This window comes from Triturus cristatus, chromosome 4_1 (genome assembly GCF_964204655.1).
Source record: "Triturus cristatus chromosome 4_1, aTriCri1.1, whole genome shotgun sequence".
NCBI lineage: Eukaryota > Metazoa > Chordata > Amphibia > Caudata > Salamandridae > Triturus > Triturus cristatus.
The window spans coordinates 1,019,030,657-1,019,051,830 of record NC_140585.1 but is presented as its reverse complement, the minus strand read 5'-3'; the positions used below and the strand labels follow the sequence as shown (position 1 = coordinate 1,019,051,830).

Here is a 21,174-nt window from a genome sequence, read left to right as displayed (position 1 = left end):
CTACGGAGGAGGGAGCCTCCTACGCTGTGGTGTTGCGTAGCGAGGCTGAGGCCTTGGGCCTTGAGCTTCCTACGGTGGCTATCAGGATTAACCTCCTGACTGAGGTGCTTCAGCCGGCAGCAGCCTCTTCGGAGCCCCTGCTGCCTTTCAATGAGGCCCTCACTCACGTCCTACTGGGCAATTGGTCCAAGCCCAGCACAGGGGCCCCTGTGGACAGGATGATTGCCCGATGCCACCGCCCGGCTCCGGGCGACCCACTTCTTCTCTCGCAACACCCTACCCCTGAGAGCTTGGTGGTCCAAGCCTCGTTCTCAAACGGTAGTGCATTCACTACAGCTCCCCAAGATAGGGAATCCAAGAAGCTGGACCATCTTGGGAAGATGTTTTCTCCCACCAGCTTAGGACTGCAGTCGGTGAACACCGCATGTCTCTTGGGCCATTACACACATGGTGTGGGATACAGTTGTGCAGGTGCTGCTACAGTACCCAGAGGAGGCCCAGGTCGTACTCACCCGAGCTGTTGCTGAGGGTCGAGACGCACCATAGTTCACCGTTCGGTGAGGGCTGGATCCCACTACAGAACGGTTTGCACGTTGGTATCCCTGAGGCACAACGCCTGGCTGAGGACCTATGGCTTCTCTGGGGATGTCCAATCTACACTTTTGGACATGCCCTTTGATGGCTGTCGCCTGTTTGGTGACAAGGCAGACAACGCACTAGAGCACTTCAAGGACTCTAGGGCTACGGCCAGATCTTTGGACCTCGCAGTTGCTTCTCTTCCCATGCAGTCTGCCTTTCGTGGCTATGGAAGGGGTGCCTCACCACTTTCCACCCAGAGCCACACGCCTGCGCAAGCTGCCTAACCTGGTACGTGGGACCTAGTGCCATGAGTCTGGGGGCCAGAGCGAGCCAGTCTACCAATGCGCCCCCCCTCCCGCAGCAGCCTCCAAGCCCTCCTAGTCCGACTTTTCAGGGCGATCATTCGCCAGTGGGCAGCAGGATTTGCTATCACCTTCCTCACTGGCACACCACGTCGGACAGGTGGGTTTTGCAGATAGTCCGAAGGTGGTCCTCTCTCTCTCTCTCTCTCCTTCAAGGCTACCCCTCCCTCCATGCCACCAGCATTCCATCGCATGTCAGAGGATCATTTGGCCGTTCTCCGTCAGGAAGTTATAGCCCTCTTGGCCAAGGGGACTATCGAACACGTTCCGGTGCCGAAAGTAGGTCGTGGTTGCTACTCCCACTACTTCCCGGTACCCAATAAGGACAAAGACCTGCGTCCTATCTTAGACCTCAGGAACATCAACCGCTTCCTCCGGAAGGAGAAGTTCAAAATGTTGACATTGGGTCAGGTCCTGTCTGCCCTTGACCCTGTAGACTGGATGGTAGCATTTGGACTTGCTGGATGCCTATTTCCGCATCCTTGTCTGCCAGCCCACAGGCGTTACCTACGGTTCACAGTAGGCCACGAGCATTTTCAGTTCTCTGTGCTCCCTTTTGGCCTTACCAGCGCACCTCGGGTGTTCACTAAGGTGATGGCAGTGGTCGCAGCTCATCTGCGCAGATCAGGGGTTCCAGTCTTCCCATATCTCGACGACTGGTTGTTGAAGGTGGTCTCGCACCAGGCTGTTGTCTCCCACCTCCAGACTACGGCGGACCTCCTGCATTCGCTGGGGTTCAGTCAACATGCCGAAGTCACACCTGATTCCCTCCCAGAAGCTCCTTTTCATTGGAGTGGTTCTGGACATGGCGCAGTTTCTGGCCTATCCTCCCGAGCAGCGAGTCCGGGATATTTGGGCTATGATACTGATGTTTCAGCCTCTATCCCAGATTTCGGTGAGAATGACCCGGAGGCTGCTGGGCCTCATGGCCTCCTGTATCCTGTTGGTGGATCATGCCAGGTGGCATGCAGGCTCTGCAGTGTGACCTGAAGTTCCAGTGGGCGCAGCATCAGGGTAATCTTTCTGATTGCGTTCAGATCTTGGAGGGCCCTGCACACCAATTGCAGTGGTGGGTAAAGGACCAGGATTGGGTCAATGGCAGGTCCCTTTCCCAACGAGAGTTCACAGTGGGGACTGCGTCACTCCAGGGATGGGGCGGCCACATGATAGAGGCAGAGATCAAAGGCCTCTGGTCTCCGGTGGAGTCCGGGCTCCACGTCCGTCTTCTGGAGCTCCGGGCGATTCGTCTTGCTTTGAAGGCATTCCTTTCTTCTGTCAGAGGAAGGGTAGTGCAGGTGTTCACGGACCACACCACCACCATGTGGTACTGCAACAATCGGGGCGGGATGGTGTCGTGAACCTTATGTCAAGAGGCTCTTCACCTTTGGCTGTAACATCAGGGCATGTCCCTGGTGGAAAAAGCTGATGAGAGGCAACACAAAAGATCGACAATAGTACAGTACACAAAAAGAGTTGGTTTAGCTGACGTCTGTTTCTGTTGCAAGTATTTTTATTTTCAATGTATTTTGTACAAATGTGCAAACTGCCTACGCGTTCCACCCTTCGTAAGGGCTTCTTCAGGGCAAGGATAGAGTAACGAAAATGCTGTCATCCGCTTAATGAATCCAGCGGTAAACGTAAGTTCGAGGCATATGAGCTGTAGATCGTTTACTTTTGCATAGATCGCCATCTGGTGTTGGGCTCGGATGTTTGCACTTTGTTTTTGTCTTGGAAGAAGTCTTTGTAGTCACGAGGTAGGTGACTCCTCCTTAGGACAATAGTGCACATGGGCATGAACTCCATCCCTAGATTGTTTTTTTTCCCCCATCCGGTTCAGATGTGATTCGTTGTGCTGCAGGTTGGTGTCGTTCTCAAACCCCCCTTCGATGCGCAATCCCTCTCTACTCGACGTTATTGTCTCGATCGTTTTTCCCTTTTGTCGCGTATCTTCAGAAAATACAAAATCCTTGACCTCTATCTGCGATGCAGGCCGCTGGGCCTATCCGCGCCGGACACGTCTGAAGTCAGTGGAAAGGACTCCTTTCAAAAAATGCCCCGGGCGTGGTGCTAAGTTCCCTCACACGGACTTACACAAGGTTTGTAAACTCTGCCTCTCCCCAGAGCATGAACACAAGAACTGCGAGGCCTGTTTTTCTTTCCAGATTGAAGGAAACCATCCGTGATAGTCTGGCTCGACGTCAAATGTCTCGCGGAAGCAGCTCCATTCCGGACATCTAAGGAGCAGATTCTAGTCTACAGCAGGAGCAAGAAGCTGATGAGGGAGACCTCTCTGTCTCCGAAGCCGATGACTCCGATGCCGAAGACGACAGTCATCCCGGCTCAGCGGTCCGTGAGTACTGAAACCCCTCTTCCGACCAAACCTAAGGTTCTGGTAACACCTTAGCCCTCAGGCTCAGGTCGACAGCAACACGTTTCAGATGCCCCGCCCTCGGGCCTGGCTACAAAACCAAAAGAAAAGCCTTCCGGCTCGAGACCGAGCCAAACCCATTCCGGTGCCGAAAAATCACCCTCTGCACCGAAGTCCAAAACCAAAGAGGTGCCACACCCTTTTGTGTTGGCACCGAAACCAGCCTCCATGCCAAAGTCATCGCCGTCGAAACAAAGGACAAACACTGAGCCGGAAAAAATCGTCTGAGCCGAAATGAGCCTCGGAGCCGCAAACTCCTACAGCAAAGACTCCAGGACCCCACAAAAAGACTCATACACGGTCTGAAAAACATTCTGACCCTAAGTCTTCCACACCCACAAAGGATGTTGTAACTATACAACAGCCTTTACCAGTGCTTTCGGATCCGAAACAAAAAACTCTGTACATTGACCCTGAAACTGGGAAAGTGGTCGCCAAGCCTCCTAAAAAGAGAACATTGGACACTTCAGAAGATCCTCAGAGACCCATGAAACGGTAGGAGATGGGCATGAATACTTATCCACCTATCTCCCCCTCTCCAGCTGATCCAAATCTTCTAATTTCTCCAGCACCCTCTCCACAACATACATTTTCACCTCAACCACAGGATAACCACGATGATTATAGTGATGTGGGTGGGAATGGAGATCCAGATGGGGATGATGATGCACATACCATCCCACACAATACAGATCCTTGGGATGATTACAACACAGATTCTGACCCACACAATGACCCGAACCTCTATCCCTCTAGACCATCACCACCAGATGACAATATTGGGTTTGCGCAACTAATAGGACTGCTCAGTACCATGGGGCACAGTTACACTCTGATCCCCTAGAAGAGGACTTTTTTATTAGAGACATTTACACCCATAGAAAAGTCGGTACACACCCTGCCAATGTTAAAAGGCATGATAAAACATGCACCAGAAGTTTTTAAGGACCCCGTCAGAGACAGAATTCTTAACACCAGGGTAGACCAAGTATAAGGCAGCTCCCAATGACCCTGTGTACATTAAACGTCACGTCCCTTTAGACTCTTATGGTGTCTAACGCACGCAAGAGAGCAAAGCACAGGTGACACCTCTCCTCCTGATAAGGAATCCAAGCTCATAGGCTCATCTGGAAAGCATATTGCATCACAGGCGGCAAATCATTGGCACATTGCCAATGCCCAAGCTTTGTTGGCAAGGTATGACAGAGCTCACTATGAGGAGCGTGAAAAGCTTATGCAACATCTTCCTGACCAATATAAAGACAAAGCTAATGACTTTATACAGGAGGGAAAATTGATAACAAATACATCTATCAAATGTGCGCTTGATGCGGCTGATACAGTATCTCGTGCTATTAATACCAATGTGTTGCTACGCAGGCACACTTGGCTCCGGATTCAACAGGAAGTACAGTCTGCTATTTTTAATCAGCCCTTTGACCAAGAACATCTTTTTGGGCCCACAGTAGATACATCTTTAGAGAAAATGAAAAAAGATACAGACTCTGCCAAGTCTATGGGGGCCTTGCAATTACCTTCCCCTAGAGATTCATTTCGTAGCTCCTTCTACAGGCTATCCGCTCGGAGCATCCCTCTTCTTCGTATAAAAGACTCAAACAAAACAATTCCTCCAGAAGATAATTTCGTGGGGGGATACAGAGGCAACAATGGTAAGGGAAGAGGTTGCAGTAACAATACCCGCAACTCCCCTACCACCAAGCAGTGACTCTCCTTCCCTTCTCCCGATCATTCCACTCCTGTCGGGGGACGCCTCTCAGTTCCTACCTGTCTGGAATTTCTATCGCAACAGACCAATGGGTAAGACAAATTATCCAGTATGGTTATTGCCTGGAACTCACCTCCACTCCCCCAAATATCCCTCCCAGACAACGTCCAATGTCCCCGGAGCATCTCACTCTTAAACAAGAGGTTCTCTCGCTATTACAAAAACATGCAATAGAACCAGTCCCCTTACCTCATCAGGGCACGGGGTTTACTCCCTTTACTTTCTAATTCCAAATGAGGACAGCTCTCTCAGGCCAGTACTGGACCTCAGACCATTAAACCTCTACATTCAGTCAGACCACTTTCACATGGTCACTCCAACAGGTGCTCCCACTGCTTCAACAAGGCGACTTTCTCTCCACTCTAGATCCAAAGGACGCCTACTTTCATATTCCCATTCACCCCGCTCACAGGAAATCTCAGATTCGTGGTGGACGGTCGATACTACCAATTCAAAGTCCTTCTGTTCAGGGTAACTACAGCACCCAGAGTCTTCACCAAGTGCTTCGCGGTAGTGGTAGCTCACTTACGAAGTCAACACATTCATGTGTTCCCTTATCTGGACGACTGTCTTGTAAAAGCCAACTCACACAGCAGCTGTGTGCAACACACACACAATCAGTCTGCTTCACGACTTGGGATTCAGGGTGAATCTCACCAAATCCCCCCTCCAATCGTCCAACACACAAGCATACCTAGGAGCTATGATAAACACCTCAACAGCTTTAGCATACCCCAACCCTTGCAGGATAAGCGCTATGCAAGCTCCAATATCCAAATTTCAGCCTCAACACTCGCTACCAGCTCAAGTGTTCATGCGGTTGATTGGGATGATGGCCTCTTGCATTCTCATCATCCCTCATGCAAGACTCCAGATGCGTCCCTTACAGGAGTGTCTAGCACGTCAGTGGAACCAGGCTCAAGGTCCGTTAACAGATCTGGTGTTGCTGGACAGCGGCGCGCATCACACTCTGCAGTGGTGGAACACACAACCTTTCCAAAGGGTGTCTGTTCCTGGACCCGGTTCCACAGGTAGTGCTAATAGCAGACTCATCGCTCACCGGCTTGGGAGCTCCTCTTCAGAACCATACCATTGAGGGCATATGGACCCCACTGCAGTTCCACATAAATTACCTGGAACTACTGGCAATTTTTCTGGCAATAAAATCCTTTCAACTCCATCTCGCCGGCAAGGCTGTCCTGGTCCGTACAGACAACATGACTGCAATGTACTACATACAGAAATGGGGAGGGACACACTCTCTAAAGCTTTCACACTTAGCTCAAAGCATATGGAGATGGGCCATTCCACAAAACATATCTCCTTGCAGAACACCTCCCAGGGGTACACAATCAGATTGCGGATCTGATCAGTCGTCAAACACAGCAAATCCACGAATGGGAACTTCATCCTCAAGTTCTTCTAACATTCTTTCACACATGAGGCCATCCAGAAATAGATTTTTTTTGCCACACATCAAAACGCAAAATGCCCAACCTTCGCATCCAGGTATCCACACCCATTGTCCAAAGGCAACATGCTATGGATGAAATGGTCAGGCAAATTTGCTTACGCTTTTCCGCCTCTCCCACTATTTCCGTTAGTGGTTCGGAAACTCAAACAGCATTCCCTCACAATGATCCTGGTTGCTCCAACATAGGCCCGACAACCATGGTTCACAACCCTCTTGGAACTATCAGTAGTTCCTCATCAAAAGCTGCATCTGTCACCCAAGCTTCTCACACAGAACCATGGAGAGATAAGACATCCAGATCCCAATCAACTCAACCTTGCGATCTTGCACCTGAAGTCTTAGAGTTCGGCTTCCTGAATCTCCCGCCAGACTGTATGAACGTCATTAAAGAAGCTAGACGTCCTACCACCAGAGCATTGCTATGCAGCAAAGTGGAAACTATTTGTGATTTATTGCGCAAATAACTCCATCCACTAGATGCTTCTATTCAGAACATGATCTGTTATCGCTCACATCTACAACAATGTAACCTAGCATATACATTTATTAGACTACATCTGGCTGCAATAGCAGCTTATCTCAAACGTACAACACTTGTCTTTGTTTCGAGTGCCGCTATCAAAGCATTTATGGAAAGACCTAAGAGAAGAATTCTCCCCAAAGTTCTGCCCTCTCCAGTGTGGAACCTAAATGTGGTCCTTACCAGACTCATGGGTCCCCCATTTGAACCTCTGCACACTTAGAAATTAGCCTTTCTGGTCGCTATCACATCTCTTAGAGTTAGTGAACTCCAGGCATTAACCATACAAGAACCATTTTTGCAGATCCATCACAACAAAGTGGTTCATGGAACTAACCCTACATTTTTGCCCAAAGTCGTATCTGCCTTCCATCTAAACCAGTCTGTTGAACTCCCGGTGTTTTTCCCTCAACGTGACTCTGTGGCAGAACGAACTCTTCACACATTAGACGTTAAAAGAGCACTACTCTGCCATTTAAAGAACAAAATCCTTTAGAAAGACAAAACTCTGTGGCTTTCTCCCCACCTCATAAGGGCAATCCCATATCTAAAGCAGGTATTGCAAGGTGATTTTTTTAAATGCGTCCAAATATGCTATATCAAAGCCAAACTCACATTAACCATTCCCCCTAGAGCTCAATCAACACGCAAACTAGGGGCTTCTATGGCATTCTTAGGGAACATTCCCGTAGATGACAGTTGCAAAGCAGCAACTTGGGCTACACCACACACTTTCACAAAATTGTGTATATGTGGAAGCAAAATAACAAGCTAGTGTGGGCCAGGCTGTCTTAAGAACACTTTTTCAAACCGCTGCAACAGATGCAGGTAGCCACCGCTAAGGAGGTAACTGCTGTATAGTCTATGCACAAGTATACGATCTACAGCTCCTAGGCCTCGAACGGCAAATGCTACGTACCAGTATGCATCTGTTTTAAGCAAGTAGAGCTGTAGATTCGTATACGCCCACCCACCTCCCCGGATACCTCGATCTGTTCCCAACTGTCTTACTTGGATACATTTCACATGGACATCTTTCTATTTCTTACTAACTCCATCATAACCCTTCATGGCAGAAACAATCTAGGGATGGAGTCGAAGCCCATGCGCACTATCGTCCTAAGGAGGTGTCACCTACCTTGTGACTACAAAGACTTCTTCCAAGACAAAAACAAAGTGCAAACATCTGAGCCCAACACCAGATGGCGATCTATGTACAAGTATAAGAATCTACATGCCAAGAACAGATGCATACTTGTAAGTACCATTTCATTATGAAGCGTCCCTATTGATATTCAAGTTTCGTTGCTGCCAAATGACGGCCGGACACTGGATCGCCAGGAGGCTTGGACTCACGGACACTCTGAGTCGCTTACAGACTACACTGGAGGCCTTATAGTGCCATTTTATTTACTTCTCCATTTGGAGGCAACAAAACTTGAATTTGGACCAAGGTTTAAGGGTATGCGATACCGGCATAAGGTCTTTTGAACACTGTAAACATAGTCCATCAATAGGGACTCTTCGTAATTACTTTTACCGCTGGATTCGTTACGCTGATATCCACATTTTTGTTACTCTGTCCTTGCCCTGCAGAAGCCCTTTTGAAGGGTGAAACACTTTTGCTGTTTCCACATTTGTACAAAGGACTTTGAAAATAAAAACTTGCAACATAAACTGACAACGTCTGCTAAATGAACTCTTCTTTTTGAGTACTGTACTATTGTCGATCTTGTGTGTTGCCTCTCATCAGCTTTTTCTGCTGTATTCCTTTGTGGTCACGTAACAGCTGGCCATATGAGTTAAGCAATATGAGTGTGTAATACTCTTGTGACTAGCCTAGGTAGTGCAGTTGCGGTTAACCCTGCTGCCTTTTGTTTATGTCCCTGGTGCTTCAACACCTGGCAGGTTCCCTAAACGCCAGGGTGGAAGAACTCAGCCGCCAGTGCATGATGGATCACTCGGAGGTGCTGCAAGGTCTCTTTCAGCAGTGGGGAAGAGCCTTGGTTAGATCTATTCACCACGGAAAAGAACGCGCAATGTTGGCAGTTCTGCGTGTTGGAATTTCCAAGGCGGCACTCGCTCACCGACGCTTTTCGTCACAAGTGGAATTGCGATCTTGTATACACCTTTCCACCTATACCATTTCTGCCCAGAGGGCTGAAGATCAAGCGCGATGGGGGCCAAGTCATTCTTGTGGCTCCAGATTGGGCATGAAGAGTCTGGTATCACGAGCTCTTAAACATGGCCATCGATCCTCCGATCAGATTGCCTCTTCGGGATGATCTTCTGTTGCCTCAGCAGGGGACCGTCTTCCACCCGAACCTGTCCAGCCTCCACCTCCTTGCGTGGAAATTGAGTGGCGACAGTTGACAGCTCTCGACCTTTCTCCCGAAGTCTGCAACGTTATCTTGGCTCCTAGGCTTCCCTCGATTAAAAACCGTATACGCCTGTAGATGGAACAAATTTGTGGCATGGTGCGCAGCAAAGGCTGTGGATCCCCTTTCTGCCCCTCTTTCTGAGGTTCTCCTCTTACTTTTTGTCCCAGCGGGGCTCTGCTCTGGGCACCCTTAAATACTATCTTTCGGCCTTATTTCGCCTTCCTGGTCAGCCTTCCCTTTTCAAGTCCCCTATTCTAAATAGGTTTAAGGGCATTACTCACCTCAGACTTACCTTGCGTGCGCTCCTTTCAAGCCACTACATAATTGTCCACTCAGACTTATGATTTTAAGAACTGCTTTTTTAGTTGCCATCACCTCTGCTCACAGGGTGAGTGAGCTTCAGTCTCTTTCTTCAAAACCTCCTTTCCTTGCTGTCCATCCGGACAAGGTTGTCTTTCGAACTATGCCTTCTTTTCTACCAAAAGTGGTTACCATTTTCTATATAGGACAGACCAACACTTTGTCCTCCTTCTTCCCGCATCCTTCCAAGGTGGAGAAAAGACTCCACTGTCAGGCTTCAAAATGTGCGTTATCGTTTTATCTGGATCGCACAAAACCATTCCGGGTAGACTATCAACTTTTTGTTGTCCATGTGGGTGCCAAGAAAGGTCAGGCTGTACAAAAACGGACCATCTCCTGATGGGTTGTCCTTTGCATTAAGATCTGTTATTCCTTGGCGAAGAAGGAACCTCCGATAGGACTGCGCACCAATTCCACCAGGGCGATGGCCGCCACTACTGCTTTAGGACATGGAGCCCTCCTCAGTGACATCTGCCAGGCATCTACGTGGGCATCCCTGCACATGTTCACTAAACATCATTGCCTGAATAGTCTAGTCTGGAGGGACGGCATTTTTGACCGTTCAGTTCTCCAGGACTTTCTGGTGTGAACTTGGCTCACAGACCCACATCCGGGGTTGATATTGCTGGGGTATCAGTTGTAAGGTAAGGAATATCTAACTAATCTTTCATATGAACAAGTTACCTTCAGTAACGATACATCTGTAAGACATATATTAGTTATTGATTCCTTACTGCCCCACCCATCCGCCCCGTTCTTCAAACTGACTTCTAGAGTAAGGGACTGCATTTCAGGGCCCTAGTTTTGTGCACCAGTGGTCTGTTTTGCGTTGCTCTGCACTTCTGGCATGGAATGTCTGTTAAGAACTGACGTCAACACGCAAGGGCGGTGTCTACGTAGATAGTGATTTCATTCTGGCGATCACGACGCCAACGACTAACGCAAATTCGACCAACGCCACCTACCGACGTGCTGGGGTTATGCTGAGGAACCATTCTCTGGATCCAGTTTGACGCCTGGCGGTAATTCTAAGGTAGCAAATCTATAACTAAAATGTCTCTTACATATATATCATTACCTAAGGTAAGTAACTTGTTCATCTCTGCACCTCCCCTGATTCACTCACAGATTAGCTCTTTCACAGTGGTGTTAAGTTGTTTCTTTTGGGAGAGGCTGCTTTGGTGTGTGGTGTCTAGGGGTGAGAGGGAGTTGAGTGGGCAAGGAAGCGGGCTGATCGTGTTGAAGCACAACATGCTGAATGTTAAACCATGTTTAAAAACACTTAAGACCAACTCACCAGAGCTAATTAAGAGGTGCTTCTGTTTTTGTGTCTGCAATATAGACCACTCTGTGTGCCCCTCTGAAGGTTGGTGCTCTGCCCTGGACCCAAGTCGCCCATTTTAAGGGCTGGCCCTTCTCCCGGCAGTCTCTTTCAATGCAATGACTTCGGTCATCTCCCTCCAAGACTGAGGGGTCAACTCTGTCAGTGCTCTGGAATGTCTCTTAGCACTGAATGACTAGAGATGATTTTGTCTTCGGCTCAAGTCACTGTAGGTTACAATATTCCTTACCCGCATCACTACAGTTTTTAAGATGTCAATATATTTTGTTGTGCAAACAAAGTGGACAAACCCACTAACATCAGCGACTCACTCGTATTTTGATTTGGATGAGTGCCAGAATACCATTAGGTTTATTAAAAGACCCCTCACCCACCAACCTAGTTGGTGGCATGCTTCATCATTGGGGTCCCAACTGGGTAGCCGAATGCCACCCAGTTGTGCTTCAATGCCTGATACAGCGGAGCTGGTTGTGTGTATTTGTGAAGGAAGTGGTGCAAGGTTAAAATTATCTCTGGAAGTCCTTACTAAATAAACTTTATTCGTAGTGGCCCAGGATAAGGTTAAAATGAGGAAAGGCCAACTTTGGAGAAAAATTATCCGGGTTGTCCCTGTAATAGGTCTACATGTTTCAGCCCCATAACGTGGGAGGCTTTCGTCAGGACCAGGTGAGTGAAGTGAGGGTGTGGCAAAAATCAGTCACGTGTATCGTAATTATCAACTCACATGCTAAGGTGTGTTGTGGCAAGGGTGGTGGCTGTATACTTACGGACCCACTGATATACACTAGCTACGTGTTACTTGTAGCTTTTAGCAGGACCCGGGAGGGGCGCCCATCTGTAGTCACACATTCGTCAAGACGGAGCTCCGTTTGTACCTCACCTTTGGGGATAGGGACGTACCCAGATAAAATCCTCGCGCTCCTTTTGTTTACCAAAATATTTTGTTGTGCCATTCAGACAATGTACAAAAAGTTTAAACGTATTTTATTTGGGTCAGTTATGTAAAGTGGCGTAACTCAAAAGTATGCTGCCGCCCTCCCTGCAGACTGTGATGAGAGGGCTCTTCAGTCTCTGATATTTTATAGATGTTTATTGAGCTTGGGCTAAATGGAGGGGGGGGGGCTGTGTTTCAGCACTGGTTATATACTTAAATGTAACAATAGTAGATAAACTCTCAGGGATGCACTTTAGATGCCACTCGTAGTAGACCTTTTCAAATTGCTTAGCTTTCCCATGAAAACAGGTTAACATTAATACTGTCAAACTTTTTTAGTTTGCAGTGGGAAAAACTACAGCAAAGCAATGAAGAGACCGGAATATTGAAAGGTAATGGACTTTATGTAGCTGAAAAAAAGTTTAATACAGTCTCCTAGTTATACAAAATCTCTTACCTAATACTTTTGCCAGTAGAAATGACAGTGGTACATGTTTGCTGTAAATCAATTGTTTAGTTGTACTATATGGTCAGAGTGAGTGTTCTGTTGGATAAGTAATTGAAAAATATCCTGGTAAAGTGGTGTTGGTTCAATATTAAGACAGAACAAGCATTTGCAAAGCCAATAGTTTGCGTCTGAGAGCCATTGACTTTGGCTGTGTTTTGTGGCCATGCTGTACAGCAGCGTGGATGCTTTGTAGTGTGGCTAAAACTAATTTTAAAAAACACTGCGGTAGCCAAGGCTAATGCGCTGTTTATTTTTAAAAGTGCATTAGTGCTGGATGTATCATAGTCCTTTTTTATTTATGTTTAGCCATGGTACACAGCAGTCGCGCTGCTATAGAGCATGGCTTCAAATCATTGCCAAAGTCTGTAATGCCCATGCTGTACAGCATGAACAAAAGGCAAAGGCAGAGCCAATAGACTCAAAGATGAGCCCTTTCAGCTTTCCCAATGACTCCTATCACACAAAGAAAGCAATTGTGTCCATGTCTTAGTGAAAATACATCTAGAAGCAGATCACATCTGTTTTCACAATAAACATCCATTTCAAAGGAGAAAAGGGGTTCTTCGAGTGTATGACCTAGCTTCAAATTGCAAGAGGTTCAACAAGGGTGACTGGGAAGAACAAATAAAGTAGTACCTCAAAAACGGCGGGGTCAGTGGAAAGACAGCAATAAAGCTAAAGCAATCAGTACTTAGTCCATATTCCACCCGAAAGAAGAGTAAGTGATGCCATCGGGTGCTGGCCAATTAGAAGGCAGCAGATAAGTGACCATGAAGCCAATAAATGTTATGCAATGGGTAGGTTGCAAGCCCCCTTGTTTTATACAATTTCTCCTGCAAGGGAGACCACATGCGTTGTCACAAGGAACTAAAAAAATCACATCTTGAGTTACGATTTGCCTGGAGCAACCTCTCTGGGGGGGGGATACTGGTCTGGGCAACAAGTGGCCTGGTGTTTCTGGACTGAAGATTACCAGGTGTGCAAATACCAGAAGTTCTGGTACAAACCAGGGCAGGGGCTGTGGCTAGAGATGAAGCTTGTCACCTTCCCCCTGCTACACCTCCCACCTCATCCCCCTCCCCATGGTTTAAGAAATCATGGTTCCCAAGCATTGCTCTGCCTTGTGTGTATCCTCCTTCCGACCCTCGCCTGCAGCACTCCCCCCACCTCTTAATCCCCACCCACGAGAAGCCGGTAGTGAATGTTAGTGAAATAACGGCTTTAAGGGGAGATTGCATGTTGGACATATTTGTGAGCACAATCTCAGCACAGTAGACTCTTCGTAGGGTAGAGAGTTGCCAGTGTAGATTTTCAAAAATACACCGCAAACTTTTTCAGAATGTACGGTTTTTTCCCTACTCTGTGGCTATACTAGCGCAGTCCCACTTCGGTGTAATTTAATTTCCTTCGTTTGTAACGTGCATAAAATGCAAAGGAGAAACCTTAGGCTGGCTAGAAGCCTCTAGTGGATAGAGGTTGTTATTGCATGATTGGTTAATACACATGGAGAAAAAAAAAGGTAATTTGGGGATTTATCGCACCTTTGTCTACCTTATTAAATGTCGACTTCATCATGTCAGAACCTAGAATGTATGATTTTGGTTTGTGCCCATTTCGCCCCCCCCCCCACCCCCACCCCCACCCCCACCCAGCCTCAACCAAAAAAATCCCTAAAAATTGTTCAAGGCAGCCCGGATTGAAGTGGCCCAGGTCTCTCCGAGTCTGACCCGCAGCCGGTACTTATTATAAGCGAACATTGAAGCGCCCTTATAGGGCCCTGTGATAGCCTTAGCTTTACAGGCATAAACACTCATTCATTTCCGAACAGTGATTGTCAAGCAGTTATGGTATTCCAAGTCAGAACGTTAGTTTCTGTTTAAATTTCACGTTTTACCTAATTTTCAATTCTCTAAGAGTTTCATTTCTTGGATATTGAGTTTTTGTATTTTTTTTTATTTAAGCATATTCCTCTTCTATGGTGCATGCTTTGAACTGAGTAGCTTCCTTGTGTTTCTAAGGAGCTATGATGGAAGGTTCTGGAGTTGAGGCTGAAAGCAATGTGTGTTTCTCAAAGTGATTGTCACTGGGTCGAAAAGGTGTTGAGACCTGGTTATCCAATCCTTGGCGCCCCTGCAGAGCGCCCAGAGCAATGGGGATGTATGCCGTTTGCAGCTTTGACTCTATGCAGATGTGTGAAGGGGAGACAGTGCTCAAAATATTTACCATGCAGAAGTGAAAAATGCATTACTTTTCGGTGAGTGGGTGCGTTTAATGTTTGGGGGTGGTGATTGAAGGAGATATGAAGTCGTACATACAGGGGAGACTGAAAAGACGGTGCTAAAGAGGAAAGAACGGAGATGTGATGAGAAACCACATGAGTGTCTAACATAGACTGCAAAGGAATGTGACTACCCCTCCCACAGACCTCAGTAATGCTTAATTCGCAGTTTCATAATTTCACGATTGAAGCATTTTCAATATTTACAACAATCATTATTGCTCGTCTACCTTACACAACTAACAACCATTGACAGTCAATAGTCCTGACTTTTTTTTATAGGTGGTTGTCAGTTGTGTTAAATATCTGGATGCAATAACAAACCAGCACAGACGCCGCAAAATACTAGTTGGTCGGCACACTATAGAAGCACAGGTTTTTCAGTTTAAATGTTTAAACCAAGCCCCTAATTACATAATCCACGCCACTTTTAGACACCCCGAGGTTCTTCAGCCCACGTAAAGTCCTGAAGGCAGCTGATAATCAGTGGAAACTCCTTCAAAGAAATGAGAACATTACAGGGCGTTTACACAGCCTGCTTCATAGTTTAATCTTTATCTATTCTGTTGAATCCTATCCAGAGTTGCCGACTTTGGAGCTGGAGAACCAGGTTCGAGTGTCTGCGTCGGCTCAATGCCCTGTGATTCTGGGCAAATCACTTAATCAAACACAAGGAGAACTCCTTGTGCCTACAAAAAATAGATGAATTAAATATTTTTATAAAGTGGGCAATTACCCGTAGTTGGCTTGGCGCTAAAGAAAGGACAACCGAGCCGACCGTTGCTAAGAGCGCAACTAAGTGACAGCAGCTTATTCCACGGCTTCGGTAAGCTGCCAAGTGTTAAGCTGCTTCCTGATTTGCAGCAAGGAAGGGTCATGAGGCAGTGAGTTCAACAGTTTTCCTGCACATATGGAAAACTCTACCTCCCCCTCTTGCTTTGTTTGTTCTAGAAATAATGACGGTTCATGAGGAGCTGGATCTGAGGTTCTTGCTCGGCATGTACCAAGAGAACTGTTCCTGAAAATACTTTGGACCGGTCCTCTGAAGGGCCTTATGGACCAGGCCCATTGCCTTAAACAATTATATCACTGGAAGCCAGTGCAGACCCTGCAGTGATTGGTATATGGGTGCAAACTTGGGAATTTTCAACAACAGTCTTAACGCTACATTTTGTAAAGACTGTGGTTTCTTTACCACAAACTTGTGAGCGCCCAAATACTGGGCATTACAGTAATCCACCTTCAAGAACATGATCCATCATCACTGTTTTTTGCTAGTCAAAAGGAATAAACGGAAAAGATTTTTTTTTTTTTAAAATCTTCAACACAAAAAAAACCTGTAGAACTGATCAAATTTATCTGCTCAGGAAAAGATAAATCTGAAAGAGACAATTAGTTAGAAATTCCTTATCTTTAGAATTACCCCCAGGCGTCAAACTGGATCCGGAGAATAGTTTCGTCAGCAGTACCCCTGTGCGTCGTAAGGTGGCATCAGTCGGTTCCGCGTTGGTATTGTGGTCACCAGGATGATGTCGCGGCAGCTACTTAAAAGCCACCTTCGTGCGCTGACGTCAGTTATTTCTTTTTCTGCGCAGATCTGCAGAGCGGTACCTCCAGTCACTTTTTGACTGACTTTTTTGCGACTTTTGTAAACACCATTTAAGTCGTCCTGGTGCACGCAGGGATTGTCCTCGGCCTGGCTTCAATGCTTGCGACACCTGTCACAAGCTGATGTCGCTTATGGACCCGCACCGCATGTGCCTGTGATGCCTGGAGCTCGACCATGATCCCAAGTCGTGCTTCGACTGCCGTACCATGAATCCTTAGTCTTTGCAGGAGCAGTCCAGAAAGCTTCTCGAGGCCTGGAAGTGCCGCTCCACGTCGTTCGAGGTCCCAGTCACGTGGGAGGTCGAGGGACCGGTCGCGGAGTCACCACCACTTGTAATCGAAATCTTCACACTCCTCAGGTAAGTCGAAGCACAAGAAGTCGTCTAAGCATAGTCGCTTCTCAACTTCTCCCCGTCCGTCGGCTGACGCGACAAGGGATGCGGACGGTGCCCGTCCCGTGGCTATGCATGCGGAGCCTGAAGGGTCGGCTCAGAGTTTCCCTCCCTTTCTGGGAGCATGAGCGACCCCTCCCAAGCTTCGGAGTTTCTACGAAGCTATGCATGCCATCTTTGGGCTTCCCGACTTTGCCAGCGTGCCGTTAGGCCCCGCGGACTCTGCCTGGGGCACTGGGCCTTCGACGCTGGTGGCTCCTGCCCTGGCACCACAGGGTCCCCTTGGATCCAGATTGCGCTGGTCAACCTTGTAACACCTCCCCCTGCGCCGATTCCACGAGCACCACACCCTCCCCGACGCCGGTTGTGTCCCCAGCCGGTGTCGACCCCGGCCTCCACCCCGACTTGGACACAGAGCCGGACTGACGTCGACCAACGCCAGATCGGGCGCCGAGCGGTAATTTTGTACCTCTGTTCGACCCTGGTGTTCCCTACAGGCGAGATTGGCAACCAGAGGAGGGTGAGGAGGACTGGGAGGGGGTATGTAGACCCTTTAGCTGACCAGTTGGCTGAACCGGACACTAGTTGGGGGAAGCCAGTGGTCTGGATACCTCCCCATACCTTGGCATGCTGTCTTCTCCTACCTTGGCTACGGAGGAGGGTGCTTCATACGCAGTGGTGTTGCATAGGGCGGCTGAGGCCCTCAACCTTGAGCTACCTACGGTGGCGGTCGCGACAAATCTCCTGACTGAGGAGCTTCAACAGGCAGCGGCCTCTTCGGAGCCCCTGCTGCCTTCCAATGAAGCCCTTACTGAGATCCTTTTGGGCACTTGGTCCCAGCACAGGGGCCCGTGTGTACAGGATGATTGCCCGACGCCACTGCCTGGCTCCGGGCGACCCACTTTTTCTCTCCCAACACCCTCCCCCTGAGAGCTTGGTGGTCCAAGAGGACTCCTAGATTTCTTACTTTCTGAATCGGGACTGGTAGAGTGCCTAGGATTGACTACCACCATGACTCATTCCAGAAGGTATTCTCTTACCCAAAAAGCCTCACCTCCCGTTTTTTCAGAGTTCAGCTTCTTTAAATTCTTTTGCATCCAGACTGCAACTTCAGACATGTAGTTGCAGAAGTTCCTTGCCCCCCTTTTTCATGTCTGATGAAATAGACACCACTATCTGAGTGTCATTGGCATAAGAAAACCCAGCTAAGCCATAGCTGTAAATGAGGTTAATAAGAGGGCTGACAAAGATATTGAAAAGCGTGAGGCTGAGGGAAGACCCCTGGGGAACACCACAGGGGAGGGGAAAAGGCAAGGAACTCTCCTCCCCCATCTCCCTCCACTGTTGTCTGTTACTTAAAAATGAACTCCACAAGGCCAGTGCCGAATTTCTTAAACCTACCGAATGGAGCCACTTTGAGGAGTGAGCGGTGAGCTGTTTCAAAAGCGGCAGATAAATCCAATAAAATCAATGCAGATTTGCCACCTTTGTCGATTTACCTTGCTTAATTTTTTCTGCGGCTGCTACCAAAGCAGATTCAGTGCAATGATTTGCTCAAACTGTCCTGAGAAGAATAGAAAAATAAATGTGTCCTTGTGTAACGTAACTGGTGCTCATGTAAAGCTCTCCAATACCTTTGGGTTGAGTTTGTGGCATATTAAACTGCAAAACATATATTATTTGGCCTTGGACTGAACCAGACACCCCCCTGGAGGGTTGGTGCCCCCTTGCACTGCATGGACCTGCATTACGCCCCTGAGTCTTATACAACGAAATTGGTCCCCAGGCGCAGCTCTCTGGATCTGGGAGGGCTGTGAAGATGCATGGGGGAAGAGATCAAAAATCTGAAATTTTGGACATCTGTTTAGACTCTGGCAATATCTGCTGAATATGAAAATGTCTATGAAATTAATTGAACATATCTTTCATAATGTTGGATCTAGTGGGTTCATGCTCTGGCCGTTCCAGCACCCATTTTTATGTCTGATTTTTTTAAAACTACTTTCTGTACCGAACTTGCATTCCCTGCCTTTTGTTATAATGGAGAGTTGTGGCATACCCGGCTGTTCATTTGTTGATGTGATAACGTTATCTTTCCTCTCCCCCGAACTCGCACCTTTCCATCAAAGTCTATTCATAAGGTTTTGTAGGACACTGAGGACCAGCTACTTGCGGTATCACATTCTTGGTTCTCTCCCATTCTTGGTTCTCTCCCAAAATGTTTTCGAGCATCCTTAGCAAATGGTTCATTTTAATGCAGATTGTAGTGTCACTCATCAAAAGTTAGGCGTATTTAAAGAAATTTACAGAGGGTTAGGATTTGTCTTTAGATGCTTTTGAATGTATGAATGACAAATGCAGGTTTTTTCTCTTAGAACAGTGTAGGCAAGTGTTGGACTTGGCCCTTCTGGCAGGTTCATCCCTGAACTTTTTGCCTAAAGCTCTGACATATTGGTAGTGATTTTTGGCCTCTGCGCACTTTAGCATTGTGGCCCAGTGTAAAGTGCGTGCGCTCTGAGTGCGTGTGTTGAGAGTGGCCCGCCCTCCCATAGGAATGCATAGGGGATATGTGTGTCCATGGTAATTCCTGGTATGAGAGGAGTGCAGGGTCGAGTTTAGTATGTGCGGACTCGTGGGAATAAATGCTGCGCAATGGTGTGTGCAATTTATGGTGACTAGTGGAGAAGTGCCACTTCTAGAAGTTGGTCTTTCTGTGTACTGCGTCTGCCTGCCTGATGTGGAGTGCATGTCTGGCTTGTGATTGACAGGAGCTGAGAGGGCTGGGGAATTCCAGGAACCAGGGTGAGTCTGCCCGGTGGTGAATGGAGATATCTGCATGTAGATGGGAGGATTTGCAACTGGGACCTGAATAGGACTGTGCCTTCCCTCCACAATGCTGGCTCCGCCCCCTGTGGTGCGCCTGAGCACCTAGCCCCCACCTGACAATGGAGAGAGGAGCGGAGCACAAAGTGCTCCAAAGCTCCCCCAAACCAGTTGCATCTGGTTTATCCCCCAGCCCTGTGTTGTCATAAAGGGAAATGTTGTATAAATATAGGGGCTGTGACCCCATGAAGATGTTCTGCTTCTGGATCCTGACAGGGGGAGGGGGGGGGGGCTTGCTTCTGGTGGGGCCCAGGAGGGACCGCCTCCGGGGCTGCCTCCCTGCTGTGCTGGCCGCTGGACCCTACATTGCCACCCTGATACCGCCAGGACTTCTTGGACCGTTTTGAATTTTCTTTTACTTTGCCAAGGCTTGATGCTGCCTTTTTGCGCCCTGGGAGTGCTGAAATTTGGCTCCAAAAGGAGCCCTGAAGCTTGGTAGCGCTGAGCTGCATGTTGCCCTGAGGGAATCCCCAGTATAGGGATTCCCCCGAAATTGCTGGGGTTAGCGTGTGCCCACCCCGCGATTGTGGCCTTCCGAGTTTCTTTTAATTGCGCTGGGGCCCACCACGCGACTTTGCCATTATGTGAGTATGCAGGTGCCCACCCTGCGTGGTGGTTTTGGTTGCGAGGGAGCCCACACCTCATTTTGCCGATAAAGAAGAATCACTGCCGTGGCGCAAGCCGCTTTAGAAACGTTGCCGGGCCGCTGCAAATGCGACCCGGAAGTCAGGCAACCCTTGTTGGGGCGTGGCCTCGTGAGGCCTGAAGGGAAGTCCAGAGGAAGCCATGGTCTGCGGAAGAACAGGGCTCCTGTGAGTGGAGAGAGCCCCGCCCGCACTGCTGAGAAGACAGGAGTGAGACAGAGAATGCCTCGTGGGGTCCCGTGAGCGGTTGGGAGCCCCGGTGCTGGAGGAGAAGTCCTGCGAAGTCCTGGGGCCCAGGAGGGGGCCCAGGTGAAGAGGGAAGTGACGGAGCCTCCAGGCTCCACGGTTAAGTCCCGGTCCCAGGAGGGGGACCGGGCGAAGGGGAGCACATGCAAAGATAGAGCCTCCCCCCGACCAGAGCCGGTGAGTAGGGCTCCGTGGGGGCGACAGCTCTTTGGTATTGTGGGGCACAGAGTCCGAGCGGCCCCCTCCCAACGGGGGCCTGTTTTGGTTAAGAGCCCTGTGTGGCTCCGACGTGGGGGCAGTTCTTTTAAGGGCATGTTTGTTTTGAGCGCTACTCCGCTCCAACAATGGGGTGAATTTGCTGAAGGCGCCCCGAGGGGCCTGCGCCTCCCTAACTGTGCAGGCACTAGGAGCAGTGCCATTATCCAGAGCAGCCCCGAATGGCAGCAGGC

General features: G+C 48.5%; 1 protein-coding gene across 4 annotated transcripts in view; it reads left to right on the top strand.

Annotated features, from left to right (window-relative positions):
• The window catches only part of ORC5 (origin recognition complex subunit 5), a 287,421-nt gene that overhangs the window by 96,343 nt on the left and 169,904 nt on the right, over window positions 1–21,174 (top strand). For all 4 annotated transcript variants that reach the window (XM_085653960.1, XM_085653959.1, XM_085653956.1 and 1 more), the window contains one exon: window positions 12,506–12,558. In XM_085653960.1, the coding sequence (XP_085510086.1) occupies window positions 12,506–12,558 (53 nt within the window). The remainder of the gene's footprint in view (window positions 1–12,505; window positions 12,559–21,174) is intronic.